This window comes from Ailuropoda melanoleuca, chromosome 1 (genome assembly GCF_002007445.2).
Source record: "Ailuropoda melanoleuca isolate Jingjing chromosome 1, ASM200744v2, whole genome shotgun sequence".
NCBI lineage: Eukaryota > Metazoa > Chordata > Mammalia > Carnivora > Ursidae > Ailuropoda > Ailuropoda melanoleuca.
The window spans coordinates 123155323-123167965 of record NC_048218.1 but is presented as its reverse complement, the minus strand read 5'-3'; the positions used below and the strand labels follow the sequence as shown (position 1 = coordinate 123167965).

At 42.5% G+C, this 12643-nt stretch overlaps 1 protein-coding gene across 7 annotated transcripts in view; it reads right to left on the bottom strand.

Annotated features, from left to right (window-relative positions):
• Nucleotides 1-4365: 4365 nt before the first annotated feature.
• Nucleotides 4366-12643, bottom strand: part of LOC100476605 (T-cell receptor gamma chain C region C10.5) — a 30180-nt gene continuing 21902 nt past the window's right edge. For 6 of the 7 annotated variants that reach the window (XM_034665968.1, XM_034665944.1, XM_034665953.1 and 3 more), the window contains 3 exons: nt 7061-7093; nt 4839-4968; nt 4366-4690 (listed from right to left, as the gene is read on the bottom strand). In XM_034665968.1, the coding sequence (XP_034521859.1) occupies nt 4624-4690; nt 4839-4968; nt 7061-7093 (230 nt within the window). In that variant the 3' untranslated portion in view covers nt 4366-4623. The remainder of the gene's footprint in view (nt 4691-4838; nt 4969-7060; nt 7094-12643) is intronic. The other variant, XM_034665979.1, reaches the window with a different exon arrangement.

The window sequence follows — 12643 nt, the reverse complement described above, 5'->3', positions numbered from 1 at the left end:
GTTTCTACTGCTGGGATAGCAACCTGAGTTAGAGACTGTGTTATTGTATTCCCAGTGTTGAGCTTAGTAAGTAATGAAACACACACACACAAACACATGCACACACGCACACACACACACATCACACACTCACACACACGATAGCAGGGCATATTCCAGGCAGGGAGACTCATGTTAGTGATCAGAGTCACAGCAATGGGCCAGGGAATCAGGGGAACTCTAAGCAACACGATATTCTGGAATATTCATATTGGATCTAAAAGCAGGTTAAAACAGGAAAGGGTAGATGGGATGAAATACACATATGGATTAGCAGAAAATCTCTTTCTCAGCCAGCAGAAACTCAAATAAGGATTAAACCTTTGCCTACTTCATTATGAGGGGTATTTCATGGAGATTTTCTTTATATGCCATAGGACTTGTTCCTTTGAAAGAAGGAAGCTCACATTTAAGCGCATGCCTTGCATACCTTTATTTTGTAAGACTAATAAAAATTCCCGGTACTAATGATTTACATAATTAGAAGTTCAGAGCCACAGGATAATAATAACAGGAGGAATACCTTCAGAGGAATGCTTCCTCAAGCTTCCGGTTCTGAATCCCTGTACTTCCTGACTCTGACGTCTACCCCCACCTAGTGGTGGTTGGGAGCATTACCGTTTCATTGGACGACGGAGCTGAGCTAGAACATGGTCAGGGTGCTGTGCTGGGTGCTGCTTTGTTCAAGACAAAGTGCAGCTAAGCAGCAGGCAGAGAAGGAGTGTGCAAAGGGATTTACTTTATTGTATTATACGTTCATTGTGTGAACTTTCAAGTCAGGAAAGAATTAAAATGAAAAACTATTACTGGAATAAGGTGCCTTGAAAAGAAGGGGACGTGCGGTGATGAGCACTGGGTGTTACACACACTAATTAATCGTTGAATGCAAGATCAAAAATTAATGATGTACTTACTATATGTTGGCTAACTGAACATAATAATAATAAATAAATAAGAGCAATGTTATCAGCAACAGCTGGGAAAAAAAGAAGATTCCACCCTAAAGCACGGCTGGGTCATGAGGCCAGCGGCTAAGATGCAACAGGACAGGCGTCCGGGCTCCTGCTGCCCTGGGACGGATCCAGCGCTGATGGGCCCCTGGGGGAGGAGAGGGCGTCTGGGGCTGCCTGCCTTCTCCTGACTGTCCTTCTCCAGCCCTAGCGCGGCTCCGGCACGGAGTCGATGTGTGGCTGCGGAAGGAAGGGGTGAGAAGAGAGAAGGAGAGACATCGGGGGCACCAACAATAAAGTGTTAGCATTTTCCTTGTAAAGGAATGGCTTGACGTTTACTATCTTAGAGATTTGGAAAATTAGCACCTCTTGTTAGAAGTACTTTTGAAGAAAATGAAGGGGGTGTGTTTGCAGGTTTGCGTGTTGGTCTCACCGTGTCCTGCTTCCCCTGTATTCAGTGGAAGGAACGAGGAAGCACAATCCTCTGTCAGATGATTGGCTGAAGGTGTTATGTGGGGTCAGACATGACGTGAGCCGGTCGTGATGCTGAGGAAAATGTAGTTTGTCACCTCCTGAGTCACAGAGAGGGTGAAAATGAAGAATCGCTCAATTGCATCATATAATCTTTGCCAATAAATCTAGATGAACGCACTGAAATAGGAATTTGACACATTCTGAAAGTAACCAACACACATGCTGTTTGCCTGGGACAGTCTGGCTAACCCTGGGGCCCCATGCGACTATTATCAGAATACCTATAATGTCTATGAACAGTTCTTGCTTAAATGATCAATTTATAGAGTGGCCTTATATATACTCAGTAGATTAGAAACGAATTTTTCTAATTTTTAATAAAAATTTTGAAAAGTATTGATACATCACAAGTGAGGATATTACCTATCCTTGATTTTTTTTAAGAAACCAGCCTTAGTGAGATGTAATTTGCATAGCATACAATTCATTCATTGTAAACGTGCGATTGCATGCATTTCAGTAAATTTATACTTTTTTAACCAACATTACAGTATAATTGCAGAACAATTTTATTATCCAAAATTTCCTTTATTTGCACATAATTCCTGCTCCTACTTCTAGTCCTAGATAAACCACTGATTAGATTTCTGTTTTATAAATGTATCCTTTCTGGACAATTAATATAAACTAAATCATACAATGTGTATTTTAAGCTTTTTATGATTTTTTTAAAGTTATGTTGTTTATCTTCTTATTGAGTTGTCGGAGTTCATTATACATTCTAGATAAAAGTCCTTTATCAGATAAAAGTCCTTTAAATGTTGCACAAATCTTTCTTTCCCAGGCTGTCAATGTCATGTCTTAGGGGGGGAGGGGGCGGGGACACTTGTTCTTTGTGCTCACATCGCTGAACTGCCCTCCTCTTGGACCCCATCAAATGTAATGTTCATGTCTTCTATGGAGCCTTGTTCAGACTGACTCTACAGTCACCTGTCCCTGTAGAGGGACTGAGATGACTCAGTCTATGACATTCAATGACACAGTTGAACTCAGAGCCTCCCTATGTCTGTGTTCTTGCGAGGAAAGAAGCACCTGCTGTGTGCCGTCTACCGTCTACCTGTGCTAGTAGCTTCATGGGCACAGGTCTCATGTCACCCTGCCCACAGTGACACAATGAGACTGAAAGTCTGAGCCTCAGTAAATCACCTGCCGTGGAAAAGCGCAGATCCGGGTGGAATGTCGGGGATCACCTAGTGTTAAAGTCTGTGTGCTGTTTCCTTCAGAACAGTGTCATCGGAGTGGCCTGAGGGTGCGGCGTCTCCACAGTCCTGGTCATATGACCCCAACTCACATAGCAGCTACTGGAATGAACTTGGTATAAATAGGGGGACCCCCACCCACAGCCTGACAGGATGTTTGACAGCAGGAGCGTGCGTGTGCAGATGGGTATGTTTCCATTAGCTGTGGCCTTTGGGAAGTAAGCTAGTTGGCTGTGGTTTAACTGTCCTTATTTCATCTTACAACGCCCAAGACAATGCCTGCAGAGCCCCAACCAGCAGGGGCCGGTTTGACTTCAAGCATTTTCCACGATTCAGCCACATTTGACAGAGCACATGGACAAAGGAAGCCTGAGAAAATAGTACACCATGACCACATCAGCGTCCTCCTGCCCCCCACACTGTCTCCTGCACCCCCCCCCTGCACTTCCCCGTCTAGAGCAGCCCAGGTCCAGTTGGGGAAGGAAGGTGCTAAGGAGTTGGAAGCCACAGGAGACACTGCCCAGGAGCCCCTGCAGTGACATCAGCCCACACAGCTGTCAGTCATCTGTTAGATTCCCCTCTGCACCTCGGTGCTTTCCATATGAACACACAGGTCCAGATCTCTAAGCAGAGGCCCAGGCATTTGGCCTAAAGAGGTCTGATCACATTCTTGAGAATCAAGGAGATTGAAATTAAATGTCCTCTTCTTTGTATGTGGTGGGTCTTATGTTGTTTCTGCATGGGAACGTCTACTTGGTTTCCAAAAGCGCTTGTTTCACAGGAACTGAAGCTGATTGTAAATAAGCAAAAAAACCTTCCCAATTTTGAATGAGACATTGTTTTGATTCTAATACATAAACGTTTTTACACTAAATGCATTAATTAGTGAAAATAGAAAAATACACAATCACTTCTATCCCCACCTGCCTACTCTACACTGGGCACTTGCTTCATAGCCGTGTTTGGAGAAATACAACACACATATAAATGAGGGTCCTACTTGTTAGTGTGTGTGTGTGCGTGTGTTAGCTATTATTTCCAGTATAGAGCTGCCAACAGTAGGTGCTAACGCTGTTGAGGACTCGCATGTACCCACATAATTAGCTCATCTCACCCACACGACTCCAGGAGAAGGGCCCACTGTATCTTCATTTTATGAATGAGAAAGTTATGGCACAGAGAGTTCAAATAGCTATAGAACCAAGATCTAAGCCCCAGCCCTTGGGGTTCAGAGTCCAGCACTTATCCCCTCCACCACCCTACCTTTCCAGTGTTAGTGCAGCTCTCATGCGATTCTTGTGAGATCAGGAAACATGGCGCCCGTGACACACTGGGATAGATCTGAGCACACCCGCCAGTCATGTGACATGTTATACTGTCACCACCAGAGTGTCTTCAACCAAATCAGTCTGAATCTGCTGATCTTTAAAAGAGAAATAATCTGGGAACCATCACTGGCTGTGGCTCCCCTGGGGCCAGTGACCCAAAGAAGGCATCATAAGGACTGTCTCAGGGAAAGAATTAGAAATGTGGAAATGACCATTATTACAACCAGCGCTGTTTTGAAGGCTCAGATGTCATGCTGTCCCTTACCCTGGACTCTCAGTTAGATTGCAGCAAGTGAGAGAACACAGAGGCAAACGTAGATCTTTGACTGTTTTTATTGTGCCTAGGATGAAAAGCAGTACAAAATTCAGGTGGCAAGGATGGCAGCTTCCGGATGTGTAGAATAAAAGGCTTCCAGGCAGTCATCTGGTGAAAGAGCCCCGGGGGACACAACTAGAAGCTGCGTGCTGGCTGTGTGCAGAGGCGTGGGGACTGCGTGGCTGAGGAGCTGGGGGACACTACGGAGAGAGCGGTGCTGAGGCCCCTGTGGATGGTCCCCCGGCCCCGCCCCTGAGTCATGAGAGCATTTGTTCTTGCTGCAGCGTGAAAGTTTCTGTTTCCTCAGTGATTTGTAAATCTATTCTGCAAAATGACACAACAGAAAAAGACACATGTCAACTGAAATCAACCAATCCAAGAATGAAGCCCCCTTAGATCCCCAGCAGGTACTTTTAGCAATAGTCATTGGAAAAAAGTGGACCTTTGTGCCACCATGTGTTCGGAACCTTACCCATTGCCACAGAGCACTGGTCCCCCGAGCAGATAGAAGGCGGTGATGGCGGAGTAGACCAGGCTTTTCAGGAGGAGGATGACGTAGGTGTAGTAGGCAGACGTGTTCCTGAGTTGCAGCTGCAGGGTGGCTAAAAGAAGTCATTTATTAGTTTCCCATGTTGTTTTGAAAGGCTAGGACTTATTAATGGCAGAGGGGCAACAGTATACATTTCTCCTGACCTGGGTTGAAGTGACACCCCCACAACAACACAACGTGCAGTAAATATCGACACCAACACCGCAAAGACAACTCAGAATCCAGAATGCAGGTCAAGTCAATCAACAACCTCTGAGAAATTCACTTAGAGCATTCTAAACTATTAAAAGCTAAAGTTGAATGTTTAACGAATTGACCTAATTGGAAAAAAGCATTGGTGATATACATGTTTTAGCATTTCTTCACCCCTAACATGTCTCTAAGTAAGGCTAAGAGCCAATATTCATTAACCACAAACTAACCACCACTTAGCTCAGAGTTTTGCATGCAATGCTTTAATCTTATTTAATTTTCAATAACCTATGATATTATTTTCATTCCCATTTTACAAGTAAATTGAGAATAGAGAAGCAATTTGCCTGATATTATAGCTTTAGTTAGTACCAGAACCCAGATTTCAATCCAGGAACATGACGTTCAAGCACATACTCGCAGGTACTCTGTAACTCTGCTTCTCCACGTGTGATAAGCACCCAAGACATCAAATGATTAAGTATAAATAGAAAGTTGCATTGCTGATACAGAAGCATCTTAGCCATTACATGTTGTGCATTCTATGAGATTCCCAGGAATGGTACAATCCGTGGTAATTTGGTGGTGTTCACAGTGGGATGGGTGAAAGGTTTTTGTTAAGAGGGAATCATATAAAATAGAAAGGGGTTTATCAAAATTCTCTGAAACTTTAGGTGGTCATGGCTTATTCACCTGTCTTTCTTGAATATCTCTCATTGTAGCTATGATGCGATACGCAATACCATTTATTATCCTTTGCAGTTTTGCAGGAAATACATGATGTCAAGAAATAATTAATGACAACCACGGTGGGCCAGCCTGGCTACTCAAGGAACCACAAGGCCAAGTCTATTGCCGTGGAAACTTCCCTTACTGGTTTTACCTCCAAAGAATCAGAACTGCAGAATTGTTGGCTCTTGGTGTGGAAAAGGACAATCGAATGGTGCCGTGCTCATAGCTCCTTGCCCTTGACCAGGTAATTCGTTAGCTAAGGTCCAGAGGCCCTTCTCCAGAGGCCCCTTGAGATTGGACATGGAGGGCAGATCAGCGGGGCTAGAGCCAATGCTCCTCGTCACTTTCTTTGTACATATGTGGGGAGAAAGGGCCAGGAGCCAGTACTAACAATGTGTCAGCTAAATGAGATAGCCTATACTAGACAGTCCACATAGTGACCTTATGTCTTCAATAACTGAGTGAGGTGTCATTCGTGTTATGCCTGGTTGGCTCAGAAAATGTAAGTAATGTGCCCATATTCATGCAACTGATAATTACAAGACTGGGGTTAAGTCCAGTCTGTGGCACTTGAAGCCCTGCGTTCACACCCCGTCCCTATGTGTGCACCTGTCTCAGGGCCTTGGCTTTGGGATTTAGAGGAAGAATAAAAACCGAGTAAGTGTGTGAACTCTCGATTCAGATGGTCTGGGTTGAAGCCCCAGATCTCGCTGTGTGGTGTGGTGCAAGGGGCTGAATTAATTTTAGCTCATTGCCCTCATGTGTAAAACGGGAATAAAATCCTTCACAGTGAATATTAAGAGAAACACAAATGCACCCACAGTGCAGCACAGCACAATGAGGAGCTCTCAGTGTCGGTTCCTGGTATCAATTACCAGAAAGAACAAAGACTTAAAAATATCTAGAATCAACTTGATTATCATGTTTTCCTCCGTGAGCAGAAACAAAAGCCACAGAAATGAATGAAGTCCATTGTTGAAAGAATTCAGAGCACATCACTGCACCCCTAATTTATAGCCCTTTCACACCCAAACAGCAGTTACTGTGTCAAGATGACTCCTAAGAAACGATGGATTGACTTAAAATATAATTCAGTCTATTTTGAAAGCTCCAGCCATTCTGAGGTTTCTCCCTGAAGCCAGGGAAGTTCAAAAGTTAAGTTGATCAGGAGGAAAAAATGTTGTAGCATAACAGAGAGGCAAACATAGAGAAAAACTTACCGTCTTCGTATTTTGTAGAATCAATGGCAAGCTCTAGAAGAAATGAGAGCGAGTATTATTCAATTGTTCATATCCATTATTTGACAGGTGTCTGTGTTGTGGATAGACGGGTACATACATACATATATACATACAATCTGTCAACAAAGACAAAGAGCCATTACAAATACGAGCCCCAGAATTCCAGAAATGGTCAGTCTGCTTCTATGTAATTTGGTAGATCAACTCATATATTGTATTTCCGCACACGAATATACTGAAGTTCATGAATGATGCTTTTTTAACTTTTTTTTCTCACAACTGGATGGTGATGTCCAAGATCTTGTTTTCCTTCTGTGCTCCTAGCTCCTGGCCCAGTGCCTGTCGCACTGTAGGTGATCTGAAATACTTGCTGAATGGAAAAATAGCCCGAAACAGCGGCTGCTCTACCGTCCTCGGCACACACTACTGGCATGAAGGGTTGATGCCAAAATAAATTTGTCCATGCCTAGAATCCACAGCAGAATCTTAGATGTTTGAGGAGTCTGTTTTAGGTAAATTTCCTATCTGAGTGAAGAAAACAGCCCTACCTTTCAAATCACGCTTTCCCCAGTATGCCCAACCCCAGCACATGATTTTCTGGAGTGGTGGGTAGTGTTTGTGGACATGACAGCGATGCTAACGGAAATCAGAACCTATTGAGTGATTACTACTGTGCCAGGCACCATGTGACCGCTCACATGCATCATCTCCCATGATCCCTTAGTGACACTGACATGAGCTCCAGTTGGAAGACTCCATGTTAGACAAGAGGAAATAAGTTGCGGAGAGTCTCAGTAAGTGGCTAAGAACCGTACCAGTTACTGGCAGCGCCAGCACTCACAGACGGTCGTAGGGGTTTAGATGAGCTACGGCAAGCGGAAGGTCCCTTGTAAAACAGTCCTTAGAAACAAGCACAACTCCACCATTGCGGAATCTCAGACAACAGCTCTTCCAGACAGCTTCAGTATTTTTAGCAAAAGAACTTTTTATTACAGAAGCTCAGCATTTCAGTGCACTTGCTTGCAAGACAGAATGACAGGTCAAGTCATATTTATACCTGTCTGAGTGTATGAAACCCGAGGGGAGAATTGTATTTCTCTACGGCGTTAAAAAAAAAAAAAAAAAAGTCAACATACATACATAGACAAAATTCTGTGAGAAGATCATTGGTTGTTGGATGCAGGAAGAGAGAGTTTAACATTCTTTTGGTTTATCCTTTTTCTGCTTGATATGTCCTTATCCACACAGACATGGTTCTCGTATGCAACTTTACGCACTCCACACAATCTTATCTTGGTTCACTCATTAAAAAAATCGGTTTGAGGTATAGGCTTTGGGGTAAATTCCAATAAGGAAAATGTTAGTATAATTATGTCAAATGTTAAAATATTCTCAAGAGCTGACTTGAAATTACATTACATGTCTCTTTCTTTTTCGTACAGTGACTTTATTCATCGTATTGTGCACCTGTAACTAATATAACACTGTATGTTAACTAACTAGAATTAAAATAAAAACTTTCGAAAAGATAATAAAAGTCTCTTTTCATCATGCATTGGTTGAAGTAAAGACAGAGAGGTAACAATTTTTATAATAAAATTTGTATGTGTGTCCTAGGTTCCCTTTCTCAATCAAGGTTGGTCGTACTTGGACAAGACGGAGTTTTATCCCTCTTCAGAATCACTTCTTCTTTTGTGTGGTCATAATATATACAAGCTTTTAACAACAACAAAACAATGGGGGTGCCTGGGTGGCTCAGCTCGTTAAGCACCTGACACTTGATCTCAGCTCGGGTCTTGATCTCAGGGTCCTGAGTTCAAGCTTCATGCTAGGCTCCAGCTAGGCATGGAGCTTAGTTAAAAACAAACAAAAACCAAAAACAACAAACAACAAACTTCCAAGAACCAGCACTGGAAACCTGCTGTAGAATTGCATTAACAGAAGTGCCCTCATTAGCTTTGTTGCTATGAGAAGACCTTGGGAGACATTTGTTTCACAAATGAGTTTCAAGTAAAACACATCATGAACAAGAATTTCTCTCTTACCATAATCATCACCATGGAACTTACGATACCTTTTACTTTTCTCTGATCACCAGAAAAAATCAAAACTTAAGAGGATACTTCAGCCTAGTGGATACATTAAATTTATGCTTTGCTCATTCTCTTCCTTTCTTTGTTAGCTGTAGAAGTAAATAATTAGGACTGTCTGTGTGATCTCACATTACTGAGTTTTAGGAAAGGATATACATAAACACAATAAATACAGGAATTATGCTAAGTGAAATAAGTCAAGCAGAGAAAGACAATTATCATATGGTTTCACTCATTTATGGAACATAAGAAATAGGAAGATCGGTAGGAAAAGGAAGGGAAGAAGGAAGGGGGGGTTAAACAGAAGGGGGAATGAACCATGAGAGACTGTGGATTCTGGGAAACACACTAAGGGCTTCAGAGAGAAGGGGGTTAGGGGATCGGGATAGGCCGGTGATGGGTATTAAGGAGGGCACATATTGCATGGTGCACTGGGTGTTATACGCAAGTAATGAATCATGGAACACTACATCAAAAACTAAGGATATACTGTACGGTGACTAACATAACATAATAAAAAATTATTATAAAAATATAGGAATAAATTCTTCCATGTATGTTTTCAACAGCAAGCATTTTCACTGACATAATTTCATTTGCTCTTCATACAGCCCAAGTGTAAACAAAGCTAAATGTTTGCCCCTGATCTGAACATTGGAAAACCGAAATAACAAAAATTCACCCCAATAAATTTTAAAGATCTAACTGGACGTATTAACTAATGTGTCCAAGAATCAGGCAGCATCCTATCCAGCTAATAGAGGGGAGCTCCGAAGGGCTACAGGAATGGGAAGGTTTTTCAAGATAGAGAGGGAGTTTAAAAATAATTATTAGCAAGTAACATTGTTTTAGGCAAGGTCACCCTCCTAAGGAAAACTGAGGCAGTCTACTGATCAGTAGACTTCCTGGTGCTGACCAGGAAAGTCCCACTTCCGCTGGTGGCAGGTTACAGCTCTGGGTGTTGAAACTAGTGTTGGAGAGGTATTAAGTCTTTACCAACTTGGGGCCTTAGGCTAAGTGAGGCCGCTTTGAGCCTGTGGCTTTCTTTTTAACAACCTTGCCTTTTGCCTTTTGATCAGACTCTCAGCTTAACTGAGAGCTGGGATCAAAATTGAAGGCGTTAATACCACTCTCAGCAACTGCTCTGAAGTTCTCACAGTTTTTTTTTTTTTTATTCCTCAGTGCAGTATTCACAGTTCCTGACCTTTGTGCTTAACCCTTGTGATGTCCCCAAGTTACCATTTCAGCTGTACAAATTCTGAGGTGGTTTTCTGTTCTCTTCGTTCCTTTTTTTGAGGTTCTAATCTTTGAGATGTCATTTGTATGCGGGTTACCCGCTCAGATCTTGCATTTAAAGCTTTTGAGAGAGCATAACGCACCACATAGATTATTATGATTACTCTAAACAGGATATTCCCCCTGTTAGGAGTACAATTTGAAGCCATGGTCCAAGACTCAAAGCAATTAAATAAAATAACAAAGACCCTGACGAAGGAGTCATTCTTCTAAGCCAAGTGTCTTGCGCCGTGATCTGGTGTTATTGGGTTTTAACCTTCCTGAAAGTATTAATCCAAGTACAGCAGGTGTTGGCTACAGCACAGACCGAGCCTTGCTCAGCTGAGAAAAAATCAAAGGCTATCTTATTTTCAAGAACTACTTAAGCTAGAGTCTAAGGTTTTTTGTTGGACAGCCATTGCTTTAGCAAGAGATTCTGCAAATAAATTCAAGAATGAAGGAGAAGGTCCTGATCATGTGGTACTTACATTTATCTCTAACCAGGGAAGTAGGGCCCTGCCAAAAGACTGAATCCGGGATGATGAAAGTTTCCTGATAGGTCCCATCTCACTCAGGATGTAAACTCAAGGCAGTCAACAAATGAGATGTCTCATTTAGCTTGAAAAACTTAGGACCAGTGTTAGATTTTCTGCTAGCCTGAAATAAAAAGTTGTTCTAAATTCCAGAAGTTACCGCCTTGGTAAAGACCTGGGAGATCTGCTGCCAGAGTAAAGGAAAAGGGAAGAGGAAGAAAGGGTTTCATGTTTGGTTAAAGTATGACGTCTTCATCCATGGTCTTGGGGGAAAGCCGTCTACCTAGATGCAGCTATTTCTCTTTTTCTCAGTTTGATTCAGAAATCTCCAGCATTTGTGCAGGACCAGGGGTCAGGTGGAGACTTCCGTAGCTGTGGGATGTGAACCCGAGGCTCCATACCTTTTAGTTTTACAGCAGGAGCACGAGGTAAGGTCCTTCTTCTACTGGGCTTAAAGGGTTGTCTTCCTCTGATGATGTGTCTAAAATACCTAATTGGCAGGATCTTTTTAAATATGATCTAAGAAGGTTTCCATAACCTGGTGATGACAGGCTTGAGCATCAGACATTGGAGACTTACTGTAGCTGGTCAGGCTAGCAGGCCACACAAAGGATCAGCAGAAAGCTGTACACCGAGACAGTTCCAGGAAGTTTGCAAGGTTTTCCTAAATGCTTCTATGATTTGCCCAGTTAAGATAGGTGTCTTGGTCATGGGAGATCACAGAAGGTGTGCCCGAAGGGGAAACCCATTTTTAAGTCTCTTTGCCACAATGAGGGCATCAGCCTCTTTGCAGGGAAAGGCTTAAACCCATCCAGAAAATGTACACACAATGACAAGGGCATATTGACAACACATACTAAGTGGCAGTGGAATGAATTCCAGTCGCAGGTGTCCAAGGGGTACAGAGGGAGGAGGCATGAAGTGTCTGGAGACAAAAAGCTTTTCCAGGGTTATGGATCTGACCGGTTAGACATTGGTGGAAAACCATTTTGTACTGTTATAGAAGCCTTCCCACCGATGTCTATTTATAATGTGAGTCATTTTAAATGCCCTGTGGTGGGTGAAGGAATGAAAAACACAAAAGCCAAGAAAAATGGGGTTTGCTAGCAAGCTGGTAAGAGCCAAGTGGCTGTCCTGGTTTTCCCTTAGCCCTGACTCTTTGTTTAAAACACTGCATGTTTACCCACCTTAATTTCTCTGATTCAGAAGCAGACAGGTGGCATGTTGCAAGGACGTCAGGACAGCCCAAGTCTGGCAACGGGCGGCCATTTTTTGTAGAACCAGAATGGACCTTATCTACATGTGCCACGATCTTACAGTACAATATAAAACTTAGTATGAATTTTTATTTGACAACACTTCTCATGTATTTTAACATACCAACTAAGCTGAATTCCTTTAGCAAATCCTTTGGAATGTTCCATATTAAAGAGACTTATACCAAAAGTCCAAAGAAAACAAACAAACAGCAACAAAAAAAATCCCCCAAAAGCTCACTGTCCTTTTAACAGAGAAAAAAACAAATTCGAATGCTACACCAGCTTACTTTTGATATGAAAATTCTTCATTCCAATCGTAGTACTGACCAAACATAACATTCCTTTCCTAATATCCCCTTTGTGCACACCTTTTACAACTTTTTCTTTTACGTTCGGATATTT